Genomic DNA, 22,060 nt, shown 5'->3' with positions numbered 1-22,060 from the left:
GTACTTTGACAAAAACGCGTGTCTGCGGTGTTCAATTTTCCCGATGGGTGACATTTCGCGGGGGGCGGACACGCTACTGACCGCGGTGTTCGGCGAACACCCAAAATCGCCGCGATTGCACGCTATCATTAACTGGAACACCCGTGATCACCGCAATGCCGCGCGGCCATTGATACATGTAATACCTGTCTGCGATGGTCATTCAAGAGTTTTAAATTTACATGTACAATGTACAAATGAACATAATAAACTACATGTATGTGCAAATGTATGCGTTCTTAAAGTGATATTATGGGCAACTAACAGTATTTGCAATATACAATGTAGGTGTGTATCGTAACCGTTGTTTGTTTTTTGTGTTTTCGCTCGATATACACTTGTATTTGTTAATGCAGCATCAACATAATTAAACAATATCCCGAAAAGAAAAATAATCCATTTGAATATCAACCGTACTTTCGTTTTGACAACTTACGACAGAAATGAATCGATGTACGATGCGAGTCTAAATGTAGTTTTCATGCAGATTCTTTCATACCACACAATGACACAATTTGGTTTTACGGATTATTTCAGGTTAGAGGGATGGGTGAGTCATGTAACATATCGAAAATAATATAAATTTTTTATAAACAACCGGTAACAAGATGAGTTGTAGATAATTTCAGATACCACATTCATTATAACTTATTGTTTTCACCCGTTTCTTTTCAGCTCAATTCAACAGTAACAAAATGCCCATCACTTTAAATTATCTACAACTCGTCTTGCTTCCAGTGGTTAATAAAAAAATATAATATTCGATATTTTTCATGACAGTTCAGTCCTCTAAGCCGAAATGATCCGTAAAACAAATTTGTGTCTTTGTGTCGTATGAATGAATCTGCACTAAAATGAAATTTAGGTTTACATCGTACCCCTAATCATAACGAAAGTACAATTGATATTCAAATGATTTTTTGATTTTTCCGGGATATCGTTTTAGAATGTTGATGATGCATTCATAGATATAAGTTTATGTAAAGTGACAACACCAAAAAATAACCGACGGTTGCGATAGACACCTATAAACATTGCATATATTGTTAGATGCGCATAATATTACGTTAAATACTTAAAATATCCTTCGACCAGCATGTACATAAAAATAGACTATATTTACTTGTATTCATTATCGCTTAAAGCGGGTATATACGATTTTTTATATGTGTTTAATTGTAATACATTGATAAAATATGTTACAATAACACAAAATAGGCAAGAAAAATTACACATTAAAGCCGAATTTCATAAAATGCAGCAAAGACAAATTAGCGCCCCGAGTCGATTGTGACGTACATATTTTCCTACAATAACCGAAGCATTCGTCTTTGCATTAGGATCGGAGTTAGTGTTCGTGTGTCGTATGAATAGATATCGTTGCAGGAATTCAAATAAACCGTTAAACTAAGTTTAGATTCACATCGTACATGTATGGTTTACATGCTAGCGAATTCGGCTGCACAGCCGTTTTAAATTTCAGAATTAAATATCTGGCTTATTTCGCATTTTTCGACACGTTCTTCTTAATTTTTATTTTAATTTATATTTAAATATATATATAATAAGTTTATTACACATTTTATATAAATTCATAAATATTTGACAAAAACGTATATACCCGCTTTAAATGAAAGGGATCAATAATTTACGTTTATATTTAATTATTTTTTTTTTGCGAACACGATGAACACCGCGGTAGATATAATGGGTCCGCGGTGATTCGCGGTGTCCACCTTATTGAAAACGGCCCCGCGAATATTTGATCTGAACACCCATCGCGGGGGTCGTTTGGTAAGCGAACACCGTAAAATGAACACCGCGACGAGTGGCGTTTGTCAAAGTACACGTTGCCTGTACTGTACTCTCTCATTATTTCATTTGTACATGTTTGCACTATATTCCTTGCATTTTTCATAATTTAGTATGTTTGAAAAGATTAAATTGAAATAGAATTGAGATATAATAATCATGAGACACATCTTTCAATAAAAAAAAAAAAAAAAAAATTTTTTTTTTTTTTTTTTTTTTTTCAGGGGGAATTTTTCCCCCCAAAAGGGGAAAAAAGTATACTTTTAGGAGGGGGACTGCCGCCGAAATTTCGGCGGCAGATTTGATAAATTGAGGGCCCTGATATTAAAAGATCAACAAACACATTTTGTTTTGGGTTTAATTTTTACGACAACATGTATTAGCATGTAAGCATATTTAATGTGTCTGACCAAGTTAGTTTGTTACCCGCCCGTAGTGTATGTATTTCACACATAAACAATGTCACTTGTCATGTTTTGGCACATACGAGTGGTCAAGGCTCCAGCAGATGGTAGATTTATATATAACAGGGCTCAACATAAACGGTTGTCCGATTGCCCCTGGCAAGTAAAAGTTGGGTCCGGGCAAGTTATTTTATAATCTAGTTGTCCGTCCGGGCAAGTGAAAAAAAGAACAAAGAAAAACGTGTGTTTCTGTGGTTAAATAGTACAAATAATCACAAATGATTTGTCTAATGCACGAATTTACCTCCACGATTGTTGTTTGCGGAAGTCCGAACTAACTAAGCATGGTGCGCTTGCATTTCCAAACTTATTTTTAGAAACACCGTAAATGGCTTGGGATTCCAAACATCGGCTTTCAAATGCTATATCTTTTTCATTTAGTATTCAGTTACAAATAACGTCGTTGGTTTTTTCAGTCACGAAGAAAACGACTAAAATTATAACTATATAAAAACAACAACAAATAGCTTCGGTATATACATATTTCATATTTTGCGACATACATTTTCAACAATCTTTTACTTTACGTCAATTGACATTTTTGTTACGGTTCACATGTTCAATGTTGTTCACAGTACTGTTAGCAGACGAGAAATGTCTAGTTTATTTAGCTACGGCTTTACAAGTAACTTTAAGTCTGCAAAATCCAATGAAAAATGCACAGAAAAATCATCCGAAAGTGCCAAAAAGTGCAAATTAAAACGAAAATGCAACTTTTTACCATAATGGAAAAGTGAGTTTGAATGGTTGAGATATGATGAATCGTTAAGAGCAATGTTTAATAATCAAATATTGGCACAAATCTACATTTAGACTTTAATTAGACTTTAATTACTGTAATAATTTTGTTAAATGTGCAAAAATAAAAAAAGGTTTTGTGGTGTATCATTTTGATCTTTATTAAAACATATGAGGTTTACAGTTAATGGTTTACAGTTAATGTGATATTTCATGTTTGGGCAAGTGGCTTTACGTTCAGGGCAAGTAGATTTTCTAAGTACTTGCCCGGCAGGGCAAGTTGGTTTTTAGGTTAATTTTGAGCGCTGTATAATTGCTTGTTGTTTTTGCTATTTTTAGCGAGGCTGTTTTCGGAGAAAACCCGAGCGACGTCCCCCGTCTGACGTCCGCCGTAGGCAGCGTGCTAAAACCTTAAAATTGGCGATAACTTTTTAAATATTGAAGATAGAACCTTGATATTTGGCATGCATGTGTATCTCATGGAGCTGCACATTTTGAGTGGTAAAATTTCAAGGTAAACATCATCCTTCAAGGTCTAAGGTCGAGAAAAACAAAGTTTTTGTCAGTGTTTTTTGCGGAGAAATCAAGCTAAAATACGGGCACTCTCCTGAGCAGTGATCTCCCTTATTCTATGAGAGACTGGGAACATGCCGCATTTTTACATTCGGCCGGACTGTTAGACAGTGTACAGACTGGTTTCTTTAGTTTAAACAATCAGACGGAAATATAAGTATCGAACTAAGATAATCAAAACACGGTCTACTTTGTTATTTGATAATAATTTCAGACGACTTTTACAGTAAAGATGGAACTGATGAGGTCCACATATTGGACTAGTTTAATTTGTTAAGATAACAATGTACTTATGTGTAACACATGTTTTAATAACACTAGCTTTGCAAGATTAAAAGTTTGAGAAAGTCTTTATATTGTTTATAACATACTGCTATAATGAATGTTCCATGAAAATACAACTGTAACTAAAACAAGCAAATTATACTCATTTTGATTTATAATTTATAAAATCATTAACAGACAAGTGTAATTCAGCAATGGGCAAGTTAAATTTCCTAAATGGTTGTCCGTGGACAAGTATAGTTTTTTTAGATTTCGCCACCCCTGGCCTGCCTGGTATTCCAATCTCTGATATTCCCTCTTTCAGGGGTATGAACTGTCTACTATTCCAATTTCTGATATTCCATCGTTCAGGGTCATGTACTGCACATGCTCCAAACTCTGATAATCCGTCTTTCAGGGAATGGACTGCACATGCTCCTATCTTTGATACTTCCTCTTTCCGGGGAATGGACTGCACATGCTCCAATCTCTAGTATTTCCTCTTTCAAGGGCATGGACTGCATATGCTCCAATCTCTGATATTCCCTCTTTCAATGGAATGGACTGCACAGTCATGCTCCAATCTGTGATATTCAGTCAATCCAATGGAATGGACTTCACATGCTCCAATCTTTGATATTCATTCTTTCAGGGGAATGGATTTCACATGCTCCAATATTTAATATTCCCTCTTTCAGAGGCATGGACTGCACATGCATGGAGCTCGCCCTTGAAGGTGAGAGGCTATGTAAGGCAGGCGACTGTAGAACAGGCGTGCAGTTCTTTGAGGCTGCGGTCAACTCGGGCACAGACGACCTCAAAACGTTAAGTGCCATCTACAGTCAGCTGGGAAATGCCTACTTCTACCTCCAAGAGTTTGGCAAGGCCTTGGAGTACCATAAACATGACTTGAATCTTGCAAGGTAAGGCCATATACTGTAAAACCATTAAATTTCGTGTGGTACTAATTTTCGTGGATTTCCTTGTTCCGCTGAACCACCAATTCAAGTACCAACGATTATTTTTACATTTTTTATCCGAAATCGGTCCTTTCGGAATGTCATTGCCAACATTCTCTACTGTTTTCGGTTATCTGAGATATTTGATTGCGATATGCTAGGTAATACAATACGTTGTTTTCTTGATAAGTGTTTGGGTAATAATACTTTTTAAATCAAACACAGAATTTAAACTGTACATCAACGATTCTTCTCTTTTACGTGACGTCGTCAAATTAACAGTTAGCAGATTTATCACATATGTCAATTAGTGCCAATTAAAGTTAAAAGAGACATAACGGTTTTCACACCTGTATTTTGGGGACCTTATTACTCAATTATTACTACTAGGGGACCGATTTCGCTCTTATCGACAATTATCGGCAACACGTTCATGCTTCAGTGCACATTAATCACAAGCCTTGGTGTCAGCACACATTAGCAGATTATTCTACGTTATTACTCTGGTTGTTTAATTTGATTTTAATTTAAGTTTAATTATTATGACTGTCAATCTTCCCCGAGAATTTGAACTCCACGAAATTACGTGTCAACGAATTTGTTGTTTTTTATTAAACCACGAAATTTCATACCGACGAACTTCTATACGTTTACAGTATATAACCTGAAACTTGAAAGATAAGGCCTTGGAGTACCATAAGCATGACCTGAATCTTGCAAGATAAGGCCCTTGCTTGTATGCAGATCAATAAGAGCCTGGCCTGAATCTGACAAAGTAAGGCCTAAGAATATGAAAATGAGACCAGAATCAGGGTGCATTAGGCACTGGCCAATGTTTGGGCTAGGCGAGACCTTGGCCTAAATCTGGTGCGGTAAGGGAGAAGTCTTCATCGGGCTAAATGTAACACACGTAAATGGAATTTAGTTTCAACTCCCTGGCCTTAGACTTTGTAAGGACCTGACCTTAATCTTTGTTATGCAACATACATTACCGGAATCCCAGGGCATAAGGCCCTAGCTTGTGTAAGGCATGTTAAAACCCTGATCTAAATCTGTTAAGTAAGGCCTTGATCTGAATCTAATAAGGTAAGGTATAGGCCTTAATCTGCTGAGTAAGGCACCAGACTTTAATCTGATAAGGTCAGGCTCTTGTGTACAGAAATAATTTCTGAATTTAACCATATGAGCCGTGCTCTGTGAAAAGGTGCTTTAATGAATGTGTGTAAAGTGTCGTCCCACATTAGCCAGTGCAGTTCGCACAGGCTATTCAGGGAAGACACTTGCTGTATTAACTGGCTTTTTGCTAAGAAGAGACATTGTTTAAACAGAAAATATCATAGAAGCGGAAAGTAATTGTCCAGATTAGCCTGTGCAGACTCCACAGGCTAATCTGGGACAACACTAAATGCATATCCATTAAACCCCCTTTTCGCAGAGCACGGCTCATATAGAATAAATAACAGTTTCAGATAGATGAATCCAAAACCATGCAAATATTTACCAGGCCGAAATATATATATTTAAAAATTTGAACAGCACTGGTGCCCATCATTCATGAATATCTCTATTGTTTGGTTAAATTTTACATTTAATCAGGAAACTGCAATGAAGGCCCTCAATATGATGTTTTTTTACAGCCAAATTGCTTTCCTCAATGAAAACATCAGTTATCTAATAAAATGTTTTAAAGTCCACTACAGAAGTAAAAACATTTAAAACAAAATATATCATGGTAAATTATTTTATTTGAAAAATAAGATGCTCAGAAGTAAGAAGATTGCTATTCCATGTCAACTGATATGTATGTTAAAGTTTCAATTTAACCTATCTGAGTATTGTGTGTAACATGTTCCAAAACTGATCGAAGGCCCTGGTGAATTGAAGAACAAAAAAAAAATTGTCAGGACAAATTCATGCTCTCTTGTAGATCTCATGCCAATGTCTCATGAGACTGCTGGTGTATGACAGTCCAATTTGAAAGTTTACTCAATTATGGCGAGCATTGGCTTTGAATTCGTGTCTTGCAGGAATACAGCTTCAAGAGATTGACATGTTCGACATAAGTTGGAGCTTTTTTGTCCATTTTGGGGATACGGTCTACAGAAGTGAAATTGGTAGACATCTATCATAAATTTTCTTTAAATTGATAAAAATGGGGATTTGTTTGGTTGATGACATTTGAATAATGTTTATGACAAGTCTCTAATTTTCTTCTTTTAAATTATACATAACAAATGTAAGCTTTAGTTACATGCTTTAGACATTTTAATCTAACAAGAGATAACACAGTCAAGCCAATAACTTCAGGAATGTCCATAAGTTACACAGTAAAGCCAAAGACTTCAGGAATGTCCTTAAGTTACACAGTAAAGCCAAAGACTTCAGGAATGTCCTTAAGTTACACAGTATAGCCAAAGACTTCAGAAATGTCCTTAAGTTACACAGTTAAACTAAGACTTCAGGAATGTCCTTAAGTTACACAGTTAAGCCAAAGACTTCAGGAATGTCCTTAAGTTACACAGTAAAGCCAAAGACTTCAGGAATGTCCTTAAGTTACACAGTATAGCCAAAGACTTCAGGAATGTGCGTAAGTTACACAGTAAAGCCGAAGACTTCAGGAATGTCCTTAAGTTACACAGTATAGCCAAAGACTTCAGGAATGTCCTTAAGTTACACAGTAAAGCCAAAGACTTCAGGAATGTCCTTAAGTTACACAATAAAGCCAAAGACTTAGGAATGTCCGTAAGTTACACAGTAAAGCCAAAGACTTCAGGAATGTCCTTAGATTACACAGTAAAGCCAAAGACTTCAGGAATGTTCTTAAGTTTTCCCTAAGGATCTTTGTCAATTTGGTACCCCGATCCTTATTTTGAAGCTACCTAGGTTTGATAGAGTGTTCAGGACACAAGTTGACAGGGTCATTGAGGCAAGTTAATAAGACAAAGTGTTTTTTTTCACACACCATTTTGGAAATGAGGCCATTTCGCTTTGGATTGGAATAAATCATGTTGTTGAGACTAAAAATTTGGAAATTAATGTTGTTTTTTTGCTAAACAAATACTTAAATATTGAGATAGAAGTGATTTCAATACTATATTTTCTAAGGTTCAACTTAAAGAGCTAGATGTGAGATGAACTTTATGTTGAGAATTATTTAAACAAGAAGAGATTTTGTGGAAACCTTCAATTGGTATGAGGTCCTATTTAGGAAATATATGTACTGTTTTTCTTTGGGAAACAGGTCCATATACCAGCTTGAATTTGAAAGAAAAAAACACTGTATGGGCTACACGTATATCAGGTCTCCCCTCTCCATGTTTGCTGCATTGTTTCAGGACACTAGGTGACAGGGTGGGAGAGGCCAAGGCCAGTGGAAACCTTGGCAACACACTAAAGGTGCTGGGAAAGTTTGACGAGGCCATTGTGTGCTGTCTACGACACCTGGACCTCTCTAGGGAGCTCAAAGACAGGGTGAGTCAACCAGGGCATCTCAAAGACAGGGTGAGTCAACCAGGGGTAGCTCAAAGACAGGGTGAGTCAACCAGGGCATCTCAAAGACAGGGTGAGTCAACCAGGGCATCTCAAAGACAGGGTGAGTCAACCAGGGCATCTCAAAGACAGGGTGAGTCAACCAGGGCATCTCAAAGACAGGGTGAGTCAACCAGGGCATCTCAAAGACAGGGTGAGTCAACCAGGGCATCTCAAAGACAGGATGAGTTTAACAGGGGTAGCTCAAAGAGAGGGTAAGTCAACCAGTGATAGCTCCAAGACAGGGTGAGTCAACCAGGGCATCTCAATGACCAGTGATTTTTTTTGCCAGATATTACAGCCGATATTCGGCTGCTTCCCAATTGCAAAAAATGACGTTTTTTCCCAAAAATTTGATTAAAATTTCCCAAAAAAAGACAAAATTTTCCCAATAAAGCCAATAAGATTACAATGTAATTTAGCAATAATTTCGAACGAGTGCCGATCGAGTTGCCGAGTCGTCGCCGAACAACAACTGACTTACGTATTTTTCGCGAATTTAGCCGAATACGATTTTACGTTGCTATCCACATCTCTCTCTATATTGCGGAGGATACCGACGATAGTCGATGTATCCCGATTGTAAACGCCTGTTTTTACACACGCCCAAGATGGCGGCAAGCAGACGAGAAATTTGCGATGCGCGGCGAAAATGATAAATAACATTCAAATTAACAACGGATATCATATGGTTATTACGGAATAATTTAATGCGTGTGTCAATTAACGCAAAACATAACGTTTGAGATAAAAACAACAAATATTTATTACAAATCTTCACAGTGAATGTGCATCACGGAAATCAGTGTTGGGAAATTGGAGTTAGTCTACCGTTACTCACAAAGTTAATGCATTTAAGATGAGTATCGTTCGGAAATGGAAAGAGACAAACATGATATGATTTATATGTTAGTGGATCTGTGTAAAATCAGATTCATATGCATATTCTGCTTTATTATGTTTGTCACGCTTTACAGTTTACTGAAATAGCAATTAGTGAATGAGCATTGAAGTGCAAGATGTTGAAAGGTAAAGAAATGACATAAATTATTTTAACTCCATATAATACATCATTAACATAGCAAGACCACTAAAGCGTTTTTTTTATATAAATATTTGTTAATGTTTTCACCATATGATATTTAATTTAAAAGAATACTGTATTAAATTCTTACTGTTAAAGAGGTTATGATTAAATGGTATATTTAAGAATCTATATAGATTATTGCAAGTTCAATATGAATTTGGAAGGATATTAACTTAACATTGTCTTCATTGTAAGAACACATTAAATTAGTACTTTATAATATAAAAATGCTGTCAAACATACTTTAATAATTTTAATTCTGTTCTTATAATCATACGTATAATGTTTCCAAATTTCATGGTTTATCGCGCTATTTTTCCCAATTTCATGGTTTATCGCGCTAATTTTCCCAATCCAAAAGGCAAAGGCTGTAAGAAAAAAAAGCAAAAAAAATCACTGATGACAGGGTGAGTTTAACAGGGGTAGCTCAAAGAGGGGGTTAGTCAACCAGTGATAGCTCCAAGACAGGGTGAGTCAACCAGGGCATCTTAAAGACAGGGTGAGTTTAACAGGGATAGCTCAAAGACAGGGTAAGTCAACCAGTGATAGCTCCAAGACAGGGTGAGTCAACCAGGGCATCTCAAAGACAGGGTGAGTTTAACAGGGGTAGCTCAAAGACAGGGTGAGTCAACCACTGATAGCTCAAAGATAGGGTGAGTCAACCAGTGATAGCTCAAAGACAGGATGAGTAAACCAGTGATAGCTCAAAGACAGGGTGAGTCAACCAAGGGTAGCTCAAAGACAGGTTGAGTCAACCAGTGATAGCTCAAAGACAGGATGAGTCAACCAGAGGTAGCTTAAAGAAAGGGTGAGTCAACCAGTGATAGCTCAAAGATAGGGTCATTCAACCAGTGATAGCTCAAAGACAGGGTGAGTCAACCAGAGGTAGCTCAAAGACAGTTTGAGTCAACCAGAGGTAGCCCCAAAACAGGATGTGTCAACCAGGGGTAGCTCAAAGACAGGATGAGTTGACCAGGGGTAGCTCAGACAGGGTGAGTAAACCAGGGATTGCTCAAAGACAGGGTGAGTCAACCAGGAGTAGCTCAAAGACAGGGTGAGTCAACCAGTGATAGCTCAATGACAAGGTGAGTCAACCAGGGGTAGCTCAAAGACAGGGTGAGTCCACCAGTGATAGCTCAAAGACTGGGTGAGTCAACCAGGGGTAGCTCAAAGACAGGATTCTAATTTGTTTCCTTCTTTGTGAAGTTCCTGTAAATGGTAATTTTCCAATTGAGGACCAATCCCATAATTCCCAATTGTCGCCTTATTTGTTTTTCCAAAAGTGCGAAAGTTACATAAATTTGTTCCAAAAGCGCATTATCTTCAAGTAAACAAATAAAATGAGCACTGAAACTGAACATTTTAAGTAAAAAGACATGTAAAACAGTATTTAAATCAATTTGTGCAATTTAATACCAAGCACTTGAAAAGAACCATAATTCCCTATCTGAAGATTTCACGACATGAATTTTTCCAATTTAATATTAAGCTCACCTGAGCACAACGTGCTCATCGTGAGCTTTTGTGATCGCTTTTTGTCTGTTGTGCGTTGTGCAGCGTCAACATTTGCCTTGTTAACTCTCTATAGGCCACATTTATTTCCAATCTTCATGAAATTTGGTCAGAAAATTGGTTTCAATGATATGTTGGATGAGTTCGAAAATGGTTACATTTGCTTGAAAAACATGGCTGCCAAGGGGCGGGGCATTTTTCCTTATATGGCTATATATAGCTATAGTAAAATCTTGTTAACACTCTAGAGACCACATTTATTGCAGTTTTTTTTCCACTTTTTGGGAAGATAGCTCATGGCTTTGGAATTGGGAATTTTATCGGCATTTTCATGAAATTGGAAAAATAAATTCATTAGCCTTTTTTTCCACACGAAAAGTCCGCTGATTAGGGAAATATTAAATTTGATTTAACTCTTTATAATCATTCAAATTAAAATACTTTGTTAGATGTAATTGAATAAAAATTGAGATAAAATACACATAAGACTTCTTTCTTTTTTTTTTTTTTGGCAATTGGGAATTTTTTGCCACATTTTGGGAAAAAAGTATACTTTTTGGGATTGGGAACATAGCCGAATTTCGGCTATAAAATCGGGCCAAAAAAAAACCTGTATTGTCTGATCTTCATAAAACTTGGTCAGAAGATTTATCCCAATAATATCTTGGAAGAGTTTGAAAATGATGCCGGTTGGTTGAAAAACATGGCCACCAGGGGCGGGACATTTTTCCTTATATGGCTATAGTAAAACCTTGTTAACACTCTAGAGGCCACATTTATTTTCCGATCTTCATAAAACTTGCTCAGAAGATTTGTCCCACTGATATCTTGGACGAGTTCAAAAATGGTAACCTTTGCTTGAAAAACATAGCTGTCAAGGGGCGGGGCATTTTTCCTTATATGGCTATAGTAAAATCTTGTTAACACTCTAGAGGCCACATTTATTGTCGAATCTTCATGAAACTTGGTCAGAAGATTTATCCCAATAATATCTTGGACGAGATTGAAAATGATGCCGGTTGGTTGAAAAACATGGCCGCCAGGGGGCGGGGCATTTTTCTTTATATGGCTATTTTAAAACCTTGTTAACACTCTAGAGGCCACATTTATTGTCCAATGGTCAGAAAATTTGTCTAAATGATATCTTGGATGAGTTCGAAAATGGTTACGTTTGCTTGAAAAACATGGCTGCCAAGGGGCCGGGCATTTTTCCTTATATGGCTATATAAGGCTATAGTAAAATCTTGTTAACACTCTAGAGGCCTCATTTATAGTCCGATCTTCATGAAACTCGGTCAGAAGATTCATCCCAATATTATCTTGGACGAGTTAAAAAATGATGCCGGTTGGTTGAAAAACATGGCCACCACAGGGGCGGGGCTATTTTCCTTATATGGCTATAGTAAAACCTTCCCTTCTCTAAAAAAGTGCTTTTAATGCGCATTAAATGTGCATGTTATTGGCACCGTATTTTTTGCTTAACAAGTGCATTTTATTCTGTTAAAAAAAACAAACTTTTCACTAGTGTGTTTAGACATAATTATAAGTGTATTTTTTCCCGAAATAATACACTTAAGTGCGTTTATTATGATAATAAGTGCGCTTAAGTTTATTTTTAAGCGCATTTATACACTTGAGTGTATTTTAAGACATACAAATAATACACTTCATGGTCAAAGTAATTTTTTTTAAGGGCATTAATACACTTTAGTGCATTTCCAATCATTCAAATAATACACATTACAGAATTAAAAGCGAATTTTTTAAGCGCATTAATACACTTGAGTGCATTTCCAGTCATGCAAATAATACACTATCATTAACTAAAGTAATCTTTCAAGTACATCAATACACTGGAGTGTATTTTAACTCATACAAATAATTCACTTCATGGAGTATTCAAAGTGAATTTTTTAAGCACATTAATACACATGAGTGCATTTCCGCACATACAAATAAAACACTTCATTGAGTATTCAAAGTGAATTTTTGTAAGCGCATTAATACACTTGAGTGCATTTCCACTGATACAAATAATACACCTTACAAAATTGAAAGTGAAATTTTTTAAGCGCATTTATACACTTGAGTGCATTCCCCGTCATACAAATAATACACCTTACAGTATTAAAAGAGAATTTTTTAGCGCATTAATACACTTGAGTGCATTTTCAGTCATACAAATGATACACTTTATGAAGTGTTGGAAGTGAATTTTTTAAGCGCATTATACGCTCAAGTGTACTTTTCATCACTTCAAATTAATATGCTTAAAAATTAACCAAATTTTTAAAAAATCCCAGCATTTGAAGCCAGCATTCATTCTTTAAATGAAAGGTTTGTGTAAACACATACATAAACAAGAGGGCCAAGATGGCCCTAGTTCGCTCACCTGAGAGGAGTCGGTTCATTCAATCTTTACCTAATGTCAAACCTGACCTAGATATTGACCAGACAAACATCCTGGTCAAGTTTCATCATTATTGAACCAAAACTCTGGCATAGGGAGTGTTTTTGTTTTTGTAAGATTTGAAATGGTGATCTATATTTTGAGTTGACCCCCCTTACCAAACATCAAACTTTGCTTACAAGAATTTTGTATAATATAATGAAAATTTGGACAATCTAAGGGCAATCATTATGGCATTAATTATTTGATTTTGCTCATCATCAAACTTGACTGAGATCTTTCAGCAACTTTGATAAATGTGAATGCTAGAGTGTTTACAAACCAAATGTGGACGGACGGACAGCGGACAAAGACCAATCCTAAAACCTCACCTGAGCAAAAAGTGTGTTTCACCGATCAGAACCATTTTCCAACTTGTCCAAGAAATCAATAAAACCAATGTATTGACTAAGTTTCACGATGATAAGGCAAAAAAAGTGACTTCTATATAGTGTTTGATCACAAGGTTTCTCTCTCTATAGTCACATAAGGAAAACTGCCCCACCGCCTGGCAGCCATGTTTATTGACCTAGTGACCTAGTTTTTGACCCAGCATGACCCAGTTTCAAACTCGATCGAGATATCATTGGGACAAATCTTCTGACCAAGTTTCATGAAGAACAGACAATAAATGTGGCCTCTAGAGTGTTTACGAACAAATGTGGACGGACGGACGACGGACAAAGACCAGTCACAAAAGCTCACCTGAGCAATCAGGTGAGCTCAAAACAAGAGCTGTCACCATAGGATGACATATGCCCCCTATAAACGCTTTGATAGAAGTTATAGCATTTTTTGAAACCTAAACGCAGATTTTGAAACCTACACGCGGACCCTAAGTTCAAGGTCACAGGGGTCAAAATTTGTGTGGGTATGGAAAGGCCTTGTCCATATAAATATGCATACCAAATATGAAGGTTATATCTCAAGGGACATAGAAGTTATGAGCATTTTTCGAAACCTAAACGCAGATTTTGAAACCTAAACGCGGACCCTTACTTCAAGGTAAAGGTCACAGGGTAAAAAATTGTGTGCCTATGGAAAGGCCTTGTCCATATACACATGCATACCAAATATGAAGGTTATATCTCAAGGGACATAGAAGTTATGAGCATTTTTTTCAAAACCTAAACACAGATTTCGAAACCTTAACGCGGACCCTAAGTTCAACGTCAAGGTCACAGTGGTAAAAAATGGTGTGCGTATCGAAAGGCCTTATCCATATACACATGCATACCAAATATGAAGGTTATATCTCAAGGGACATAGAAGTTATGAGCATTTTTGGAAACCTAAATGCAAAGTGTGACAGACAGACAGACAGACAGTCCAATCACTATATGCCCACTTTCCTTCGAAAGGGGGCATAAAAACATCCAACCTCGAATAACAATTAACACATAAATGAAACACAACTGTATTATTATGAAAACATTAATAATCAAAGGGGAGTAACTACCGTAAACTTAAATGCAATATTTAGAAGAGTTGTCTCGCATGTTACATGACCTTAATTCATGATTGTTTGGAAGCCTTTTTACTATATAAGTATAAGGAAAACTGCCCCGTCCCCCTGGCAACCATGTTTTTCAACAGACCGGAACCATTTTCAAACTTAACTCACGAATCTAGGAAACAAAAGTTCTGACAAAATTTCATGAAAATTGGGCCAAAAATGTGACTTCTAGAGTGTTGGCATGTTTTCACTATATACATATAGAGAAAAATGCCCCGCCCACTGGCGGCCATGTTTTTTCACCGGTCTGGACCATTTTCAAACTCATCCGAGAAATCAATATAACCAATGTTTTGACCAACTTTCATGATGATTGGGCAAAAATTGTGACTTCCAGAGTGTTTACCAGGTTTCTCTATAGCCAAATAAGGAAAACTGCCCTGCCCACTGGCGGCCATGTTTTTCAATGGACCGAACCACTTTTAAACTCAACCAACATATCATTAAGACAAACATTTTGACAAAGTTACATGAAGATTGGGCATGAAATGTGACTTCTACAGTGTTTACAAGTTTTTTTCATTTTTTTGACATAGTGTCCTAGTTTTTGACCCGGCACGACCTAGTTTCGAACTCGACCAAGATTTTATTGGGACGAAGCTTCTGACCTAGTTTCATGAAGATAGGACAATAAATATGGCCTCTAGAGTGTTTACGAACAAATGTTAACGGACGGACGGACTTACGACGGACAAAGACCGGTCTCAAAAGCTCACCTGAGCAATCAGGTGAGCTAAAAACAAAAAGTACAATTCAATAGATACTGTAAATGTATAGAAATTCGTCGGTATGAAATTTCATGGTTTATTAACAAACAACTAATTCGTTGACACGTAATTTAGTGGATTTCAAATTTTCAGGCAAGATTGACAGTCATAATAATTAATCTATTCTTAAAACAACTAGAGTAATAACGAAGAATATTCTGCTCATCTTTGTTGACAGCAAGGCTTGAGGTAAATGTGCACTGAAGCATGTAAGTGTTGCCGATAATTGTCGACAAGAGCGAATAAGCGGCGATCTTGTGGGTCCCCGCTCGCTAATTGCTATCAATGTTGTTTTTACAATATTTGCAATTCTCTGCTTAATCGTTCCCCTAGTAGTAACAATTGAGTAATGAGGTCCCCAAAATACACTTGTGAAAACCGTTATGTCTCTTTTAACTTTAATTGGCACTAATTGACATATGTGATAAATCTGCAAACTGTTAATTCGACGACATCACGTAAAAGAGAACAATCGATGTACAGTTTAAATTCCGTGCTTTATTTAAAGTAACATTACTACTCAAAATCAACGAAAATTGCGTACAATTATTCGTAAAATAAACTTAACCAATTAAAAATCAGTGTTCCTTATGGCAATTGCCAAAATTTCAACGCCAGATGTGGTCTGGTAAAATAGATGTTTGTAGATACAAAATGCTCGTTTTAATTATTGTTTTGCATTATCTATTCATACGACACTACCATGGTGTTCGTGTGTCGTATGAAAAGATATATTCGCGGGAATTAATTGTGGCCACAAATAAATAAAAATAAGCATTTTCTATCTATAAAAAATTTGTAATCATACCACATCTATTTTGGCTATTGCTACAAGGAACACTGATTGTTAAGGGGTTAACTTTATTTTACGTTATAGAGACTTTAAAAAGTATTATTAACCAAACACTAGTCAAGAAAACAACATATTGTATTACCTAGCATATCTTAATCAAATAGCTCAGATAACCGAAAACAATAGACATTCCGAAAGGACCAATTTCTGATTAAAAATGAAAAATAATCGTTGGTACTTGAATTCGTGGTTCAGCGGAACAAAGAAATCCACGAAAATTTGTACCACACGAAATTTAATGATTTTACAGTAAGTGCACACTTTTATTAGAATGTTAAACCTTAAAAAACAAAAACAAAGGCTACATATCTACATAAAAGAGAGGATTCAAAGGGGCTATTGCCTATCTGGAATTAACAACTTAAAATATCAAGCTCATACCAGTGATTTTTCTCCCCTCTTGATTACCGGTAACTGATTAAGAGCCAAATACAGGTGGTTTCTGCTTCAAAAATATTAAAGTTTTCCCCTCCTTAAGCTGATATGTTTTCCCTATCATTTACTAGATTTTGATATATTACATTAATTCCAAATCCCTTTTTAATATGGACAAAAGCAGCAAATTTAATTCAATCATATTCTGGATCCTAATATATGATAAATGAACCGTATTCATGAAATTTATATAAATCTATACCTTATTTTTAAGATCTTCCTTTTTTTGTTCATTATTGCGCTAAAATATGCCCTTCTGAGAGCCAGTACGTACAGGTTGTTTTGAATTTCCAAAGAAAATCACTGCATACATGCTGACAATATTTAGCAGCTTAGCCCCTGTCACTATATTCGTTGTTTTACACTGTTCCTTACAAAGAATGCATTCATAAACCACCCTTTATAGAGCAGTTCACCAGCTGATCAGGTCTGAATACTACTGTCATGGTTTGTGAGGCGCTTCTCGTGCATGATCTCATTTGAGATCAGGTCCTGAAAGATATTTTATAATGTAAGTGTCAAATATTGCTGTTATTATGGTAACCTTGTTCAACAGTTGCTATAAATATCATAAATTTAAATCAAAACAAGTTTGTTGGCTTGTTGTTTTTGTTTGTTATTTTTTGCAGTTTTAATCTCGTGATCACATGTGACTTAACGCTTTTCATAAATAATTTAAAGAAATTACGTTTGGTAGAAAATACTGTTTATAAATGTACTAATATATGTGGTCTCCTTTGGCTGTGTGGACTGGTCGGAAGTGTGATCGTTACAGTCTTTTAGTTGAGTCATTATTGAGACAGTTATTGTACTGTATACTGATTAAAGAGAACATCCAGACACAACTGGATTTAGTGTTATGCGTTATGAAAAGGCACTTATCATATCTATTAACCTAGTGTGTATACTGCGGTGTTTTGAAAATAGAGATTAATATGTGTGGATGCAACTCTGCCGATTAGGTCCATAATTACCTGTTCTTTATTGGTTTTAATGCCATTACTTTTTTATTTCAATACATTCTTATAAATAAATAAATGAAGAAAATAAGAAGATGGTCTTTTGAAGAAGCATGAGAGAATTACTTTTACCTTACTTAAAATTGTTTCTAATTGGCTTCATTTTTTTAGCTTCGGGCAATGCCCCCCCCCCCCCAACAAGGGCTTTACAGTCTTTGCAACAAATAATTTTATTTTTTTTACTGACAATGGTGGAGTTTCACCGGTAGGGGACCATATTGCTTGGCAATCTCTTGTTGGGCCTAGTATCATATACTGGGCTGGACAATTCTGGGTGTTTTTAGGGTTTTGTTTTGCCTATATAATAATTATGTATGTCATGCATTATTACTCTAAAAAAAGTTTTGAGTGTTTTATTGTGCCTAGTATCATATACCGGTACTAATCTTGTAGTTATACTTGGTGGGACAATGATGGTTGTTTTGAATATTTTGTTGTGCCAAGTCTAATAATTATACAACAATGCCGCGCATTTTTACTATAAAAAAACTGTTTCAGAACAAATACACATTTCCATTGCAGAAGTATCTATGATTTGCAATTTTATTAGATGGAAATGTAACACAAAATTTGGTATCTACCTCAATGAAAGATTGATATTTTTGTCAATTTTAAACTTTGGTAGAGATTGACGAGGCCCAGCATTAAATAACATGCATTCTGGGAAAACAGGGCTTAATGCATGCCGGCAAAGTGCTTCCCAGATTAGCTTGTGCAGTCTGCATAGAATAAATCAGGAAAACATTTTCTGAGTTGAAGCAATATTTTGTTAAAGGAAATCTCTTCTAAACAAAAAAACATTCTTGGTGGAAAGTGTTTTCCTATATAAGCATGTCTGCACAGGCTAATCTGGGTCAGCACTTAACGAACATGCATTAAGCCCAGTTTTCCCAGAATATGTCTCACATAACCTAGGAAATATTTACAATTCCAAATGGAACTCATGATTGGCAAGGAATTTAAGTAAAGCTCTGATTAAAAAAAAAATCTGTTCTTTGCGCTGGTAAAAGAGGTATGAGCTTTATATATTAAATATCGTCATCTGGGCTTTTTAGCTCACCTGAGCACAAAAATATACCAAGCATATCAGTTGGTAATTATCAGTTGCTTCATATACATTTCCTGACATTATCTGTGCTGATTACAAAGTCAGCCAGTCAACAACAGTTTGTTTGCATCCACAGATCAGTGAGACAACCTTGGCCATGTGTACTTATCCATTTTCATCCACAGATTGGCAATGACAGGGCCTTGTATAACCAAAGCAATATGTACTTATTTGTTTACATGCACAGATCGGTGAGGCACGGGCCCTTTACAACCTTGGCAACGTGTATCATGCAAAGGGGAAGCACACCGGGCGATCAGGGAACCAAGACCCCGGGGAATTCCCTGCAGAGGTCAAGGAGTGTCTGGTCAAAGCTGCTGAATACTATGAGTGAGTTGGCTGCTGGTGAATATGGCTAGTTAAACTGCACAGTACTATGAGTGAGTTGGCTGCTGGTGGATATGGCTAGTTAAACCACACAGAAGCACAATAAAAATGGCTATATGCAACCAGCATAAAACCAGAACAGCCTGTGAGCAACTTGTAGGCTGTTCAGGTTTTATACTGTTTGCTACTCATCAGTATCTGGCGTTTGGAAATGAAGCCTTTAAAACTCGAATCAATTAAGATTGTTCTGTTTAATATTGATTTTCTAGAGGACTACAAAGGGTCAATATCAGTGATAAAGGGTTAAAGGGACAGGCTCACAGTTTGAAAAAATATTTCTGTTGAAAAGAAATTGTATTGTAAAACTGTAATTCTATAGTCTTATCAAAACAAAATCTGTGTGTGAAGTTGTAATGGTTGCTGATTTTGTGTGTGTTTGTTACGTTTATCTTTTTATGCCCCCTTTCGAAGAAAAGAGGGTATATAGCTTTCGCACTGTCCGTCAGGCTGTCTGTCTGTCACACTTTTCGTTTCCGCTCTCTAATTCAAATAGTTTTAATCCAATCTTTACCAATCTTGGTCAGAAGTTGTATCTATACAATATCTAGGTCAGCTTTGAATATGGGTCATGCCGGGTCAAAAACAAGGTCACGAGGTCACTGAGTGCATTTCAAGGATTTAGCATGGTTTCCACTTTCTAATTGAAGTAGTTCTCATCTGATCTTTACCAAACTTTGTCAGAAGTTGTATCAGGACAATATCTTTGTCAAGTTCGAATATGGGTCATGCCAGGTCAAAAACTAGGTCACGGGGTCACTTAGTGCATTTCAAGGATTTAGCATGGTGTCTGCCCTCTAGTTTCTAAAATAACTGCAGTGCCGCTTCAAAGCGCAGTAGTGGGCATTGTGTTTTACAAATACTGCTCTTGTTGTGTAATAATTATGGTATGGATTTCTATGGATAAGAACAGCTTAAGAAATGTCAAACATAAAATCTGTGAAATGAAACTGTATTTGTAAATGGGATGTATTACGACGACACATTTTGGATGTGGATTGTTGGCAGGCATGCTAGCTTACAGTTGTTCACTGAATGAAATATGACTACAAGTCAAACTTGTTGTCCTGTTTTTCAGGGCCAATCTAGCGATAGTCCAGGAGCTGGGTGACAGGGCAGCTCAAGGTCGCGCCTGTGGTAACCTTGGCAACACTCACTATCTCCTGGGAAACTTCAGTCAGGCAATCATCTACCATCAGGAGGTAGGGATAGGGTAGAGCTGCTAGGGGCAGCTATCTAGTTGTCATTGATGGAGCCAAGCTCTGGAAAGAACGAGCTTAACACACAGGTTAATCAGGGACAACAGTTTTTGGATTCATTGACATTTGGAAAAAATCTTGGCAAAGTTAAGCTGGCAAATGTCTACCATAATGCTTATGAGCTCCATTAGATTAATATGATATTGAAATGTGTCCTATGGTCATATTCTGTTTTGTTTTTATATACCTGAGTGTTGCAAGACAAATTACAGCATAACAGTAAGTCATTTGGATTTCTTTGATCTATTTAATCCAGTTCCAGTACAGAAAGTAATGTATTCACTATAAGAGTACTTCCATATATTCATGCATACTAAAGCTTTCTAAAGGTCAGTGTCTGGTAAGAGTTGATTTGGTATGAAAACTTATAACTGTTAGATAAAACAACAACAGTTAAAAAAAACAGGAAAACAATAGCATAATTAAAAAATATAATACTTTCATGATTTTGTAGCTATATTGTATTTACATTTAAATGTTTGAATACTCTTTTGTTAGTTTAACCGTGTATTTTAAGAACGTCTCTGGTGCGTTTTAAAGGCCATTTAAACTACATTTTTTACCTAAATTATCGGAATCGTGGACAATACATATAACCGTTTGGCATCAATGAAGTTAACAAAAAAAATCTGCTACAAATTCATTGTCAATTTTTAGCTCATCTATTTTTTGAAAAAAAATTATGATCTATTGTCATCTCCTTGGCGTCGGCGTCCGGTTAAGTTTTGCGTTTAGGTCCACTTTTCTCAGAAAGTATCAATGCTATTGCATTCAAACTTACACCACTTACTTACTATCATGAGGGGACTGGGCAGGCAAAGTTAGATAACTCTGGCGTGCATTTTGACAGAATTATGTGCCCTTTTTATACTTAGAAAATTGAAAATTTTGGTTAAGTTTTGTGTTTAGGTCCATGTTATTCCTTAAGTATCAAAGCTATTGCTTTCATACTTGCAACACTTACTAACTATCATTAGGGGACTGTGCAGGCAAAGTTATGTAACTCTGACTGGCATTTTGACAGAATTATGTGCCCTTTTTATACTTAGAGAATTGAAAATTGGGTTAAGTTTTGTGTTTAGGTCCACTTTATTCCTACAGTATCAAAGCTATTGCTTTCATACTTGCAACAATTATAAACTATCATAAGGGGACTGTGCAGGCAAAGTTATGTAACTCTGACTGGCATTTAGACGGAATTATGGGCCCTTTATACTTAAAAAATTGAAAATTTGGTTAAGTTTTGTGTTTCGGTTCACTTTATCCCTAAAGTATCATAGATATTGCTTTCATA

General features: G+C 36.2%; 1 protein-coding gene across 3 annotated transcripts in view; it reads left to right on the top strand.

Moving 5' to 3' along the window:
• Positions 1-22,060, top strand: part of LOC127837784 (G-protein-signaling modulator 2-like) — a 59,283-nt gene that overhangs the window by 18,351 nt on the left and 18,872 nt on the right. For all 3 annotated transcript variants that reach the window (XM_052365160.1, XM_052365161.1, XM_052365163.1), the window contains exons 3-6: positions 4,589-4,813; positions 8,185-8,320; positions 19,311-19,453; positions 20,586-20,709. In XM_052365160.1, coding sequence (XP_052221120.1) covers positions 4,593-4,813; positions 8,185-8,320; positions 19,311-19,453; positions 20,586-20,709 — 624 coding nt within the window. In that variant the 5' untranslated portion in view covers positions 4,589-4,592. The remainder of the gene's footprint in view (positions 1-4,588; positions 4,814-8,184; positions 8,321-19,310; positions 19,454-20,585; positions 20,710-22,060) is intronic.

Source organism: Dreissena polymorpha, chromosome 7 (assembly GCF_020536995.1).
Source record: "Dreissena polymorpha isolate Duluth1 chromosome 7, UMN_Dpol_1.0, whole genome shotgun sequence".
Taxonomy (NCBI): Eukaryota; Metazoa; Mollusca; class Bivalvia; order Myida; family Dreissenidae; genus Dreissena; species Dreissena polymorpha.
Note: the sequence above shows the minus strand (reverse complement) of the source record. Positions and strands in the feature narration are given on the sequence as shown.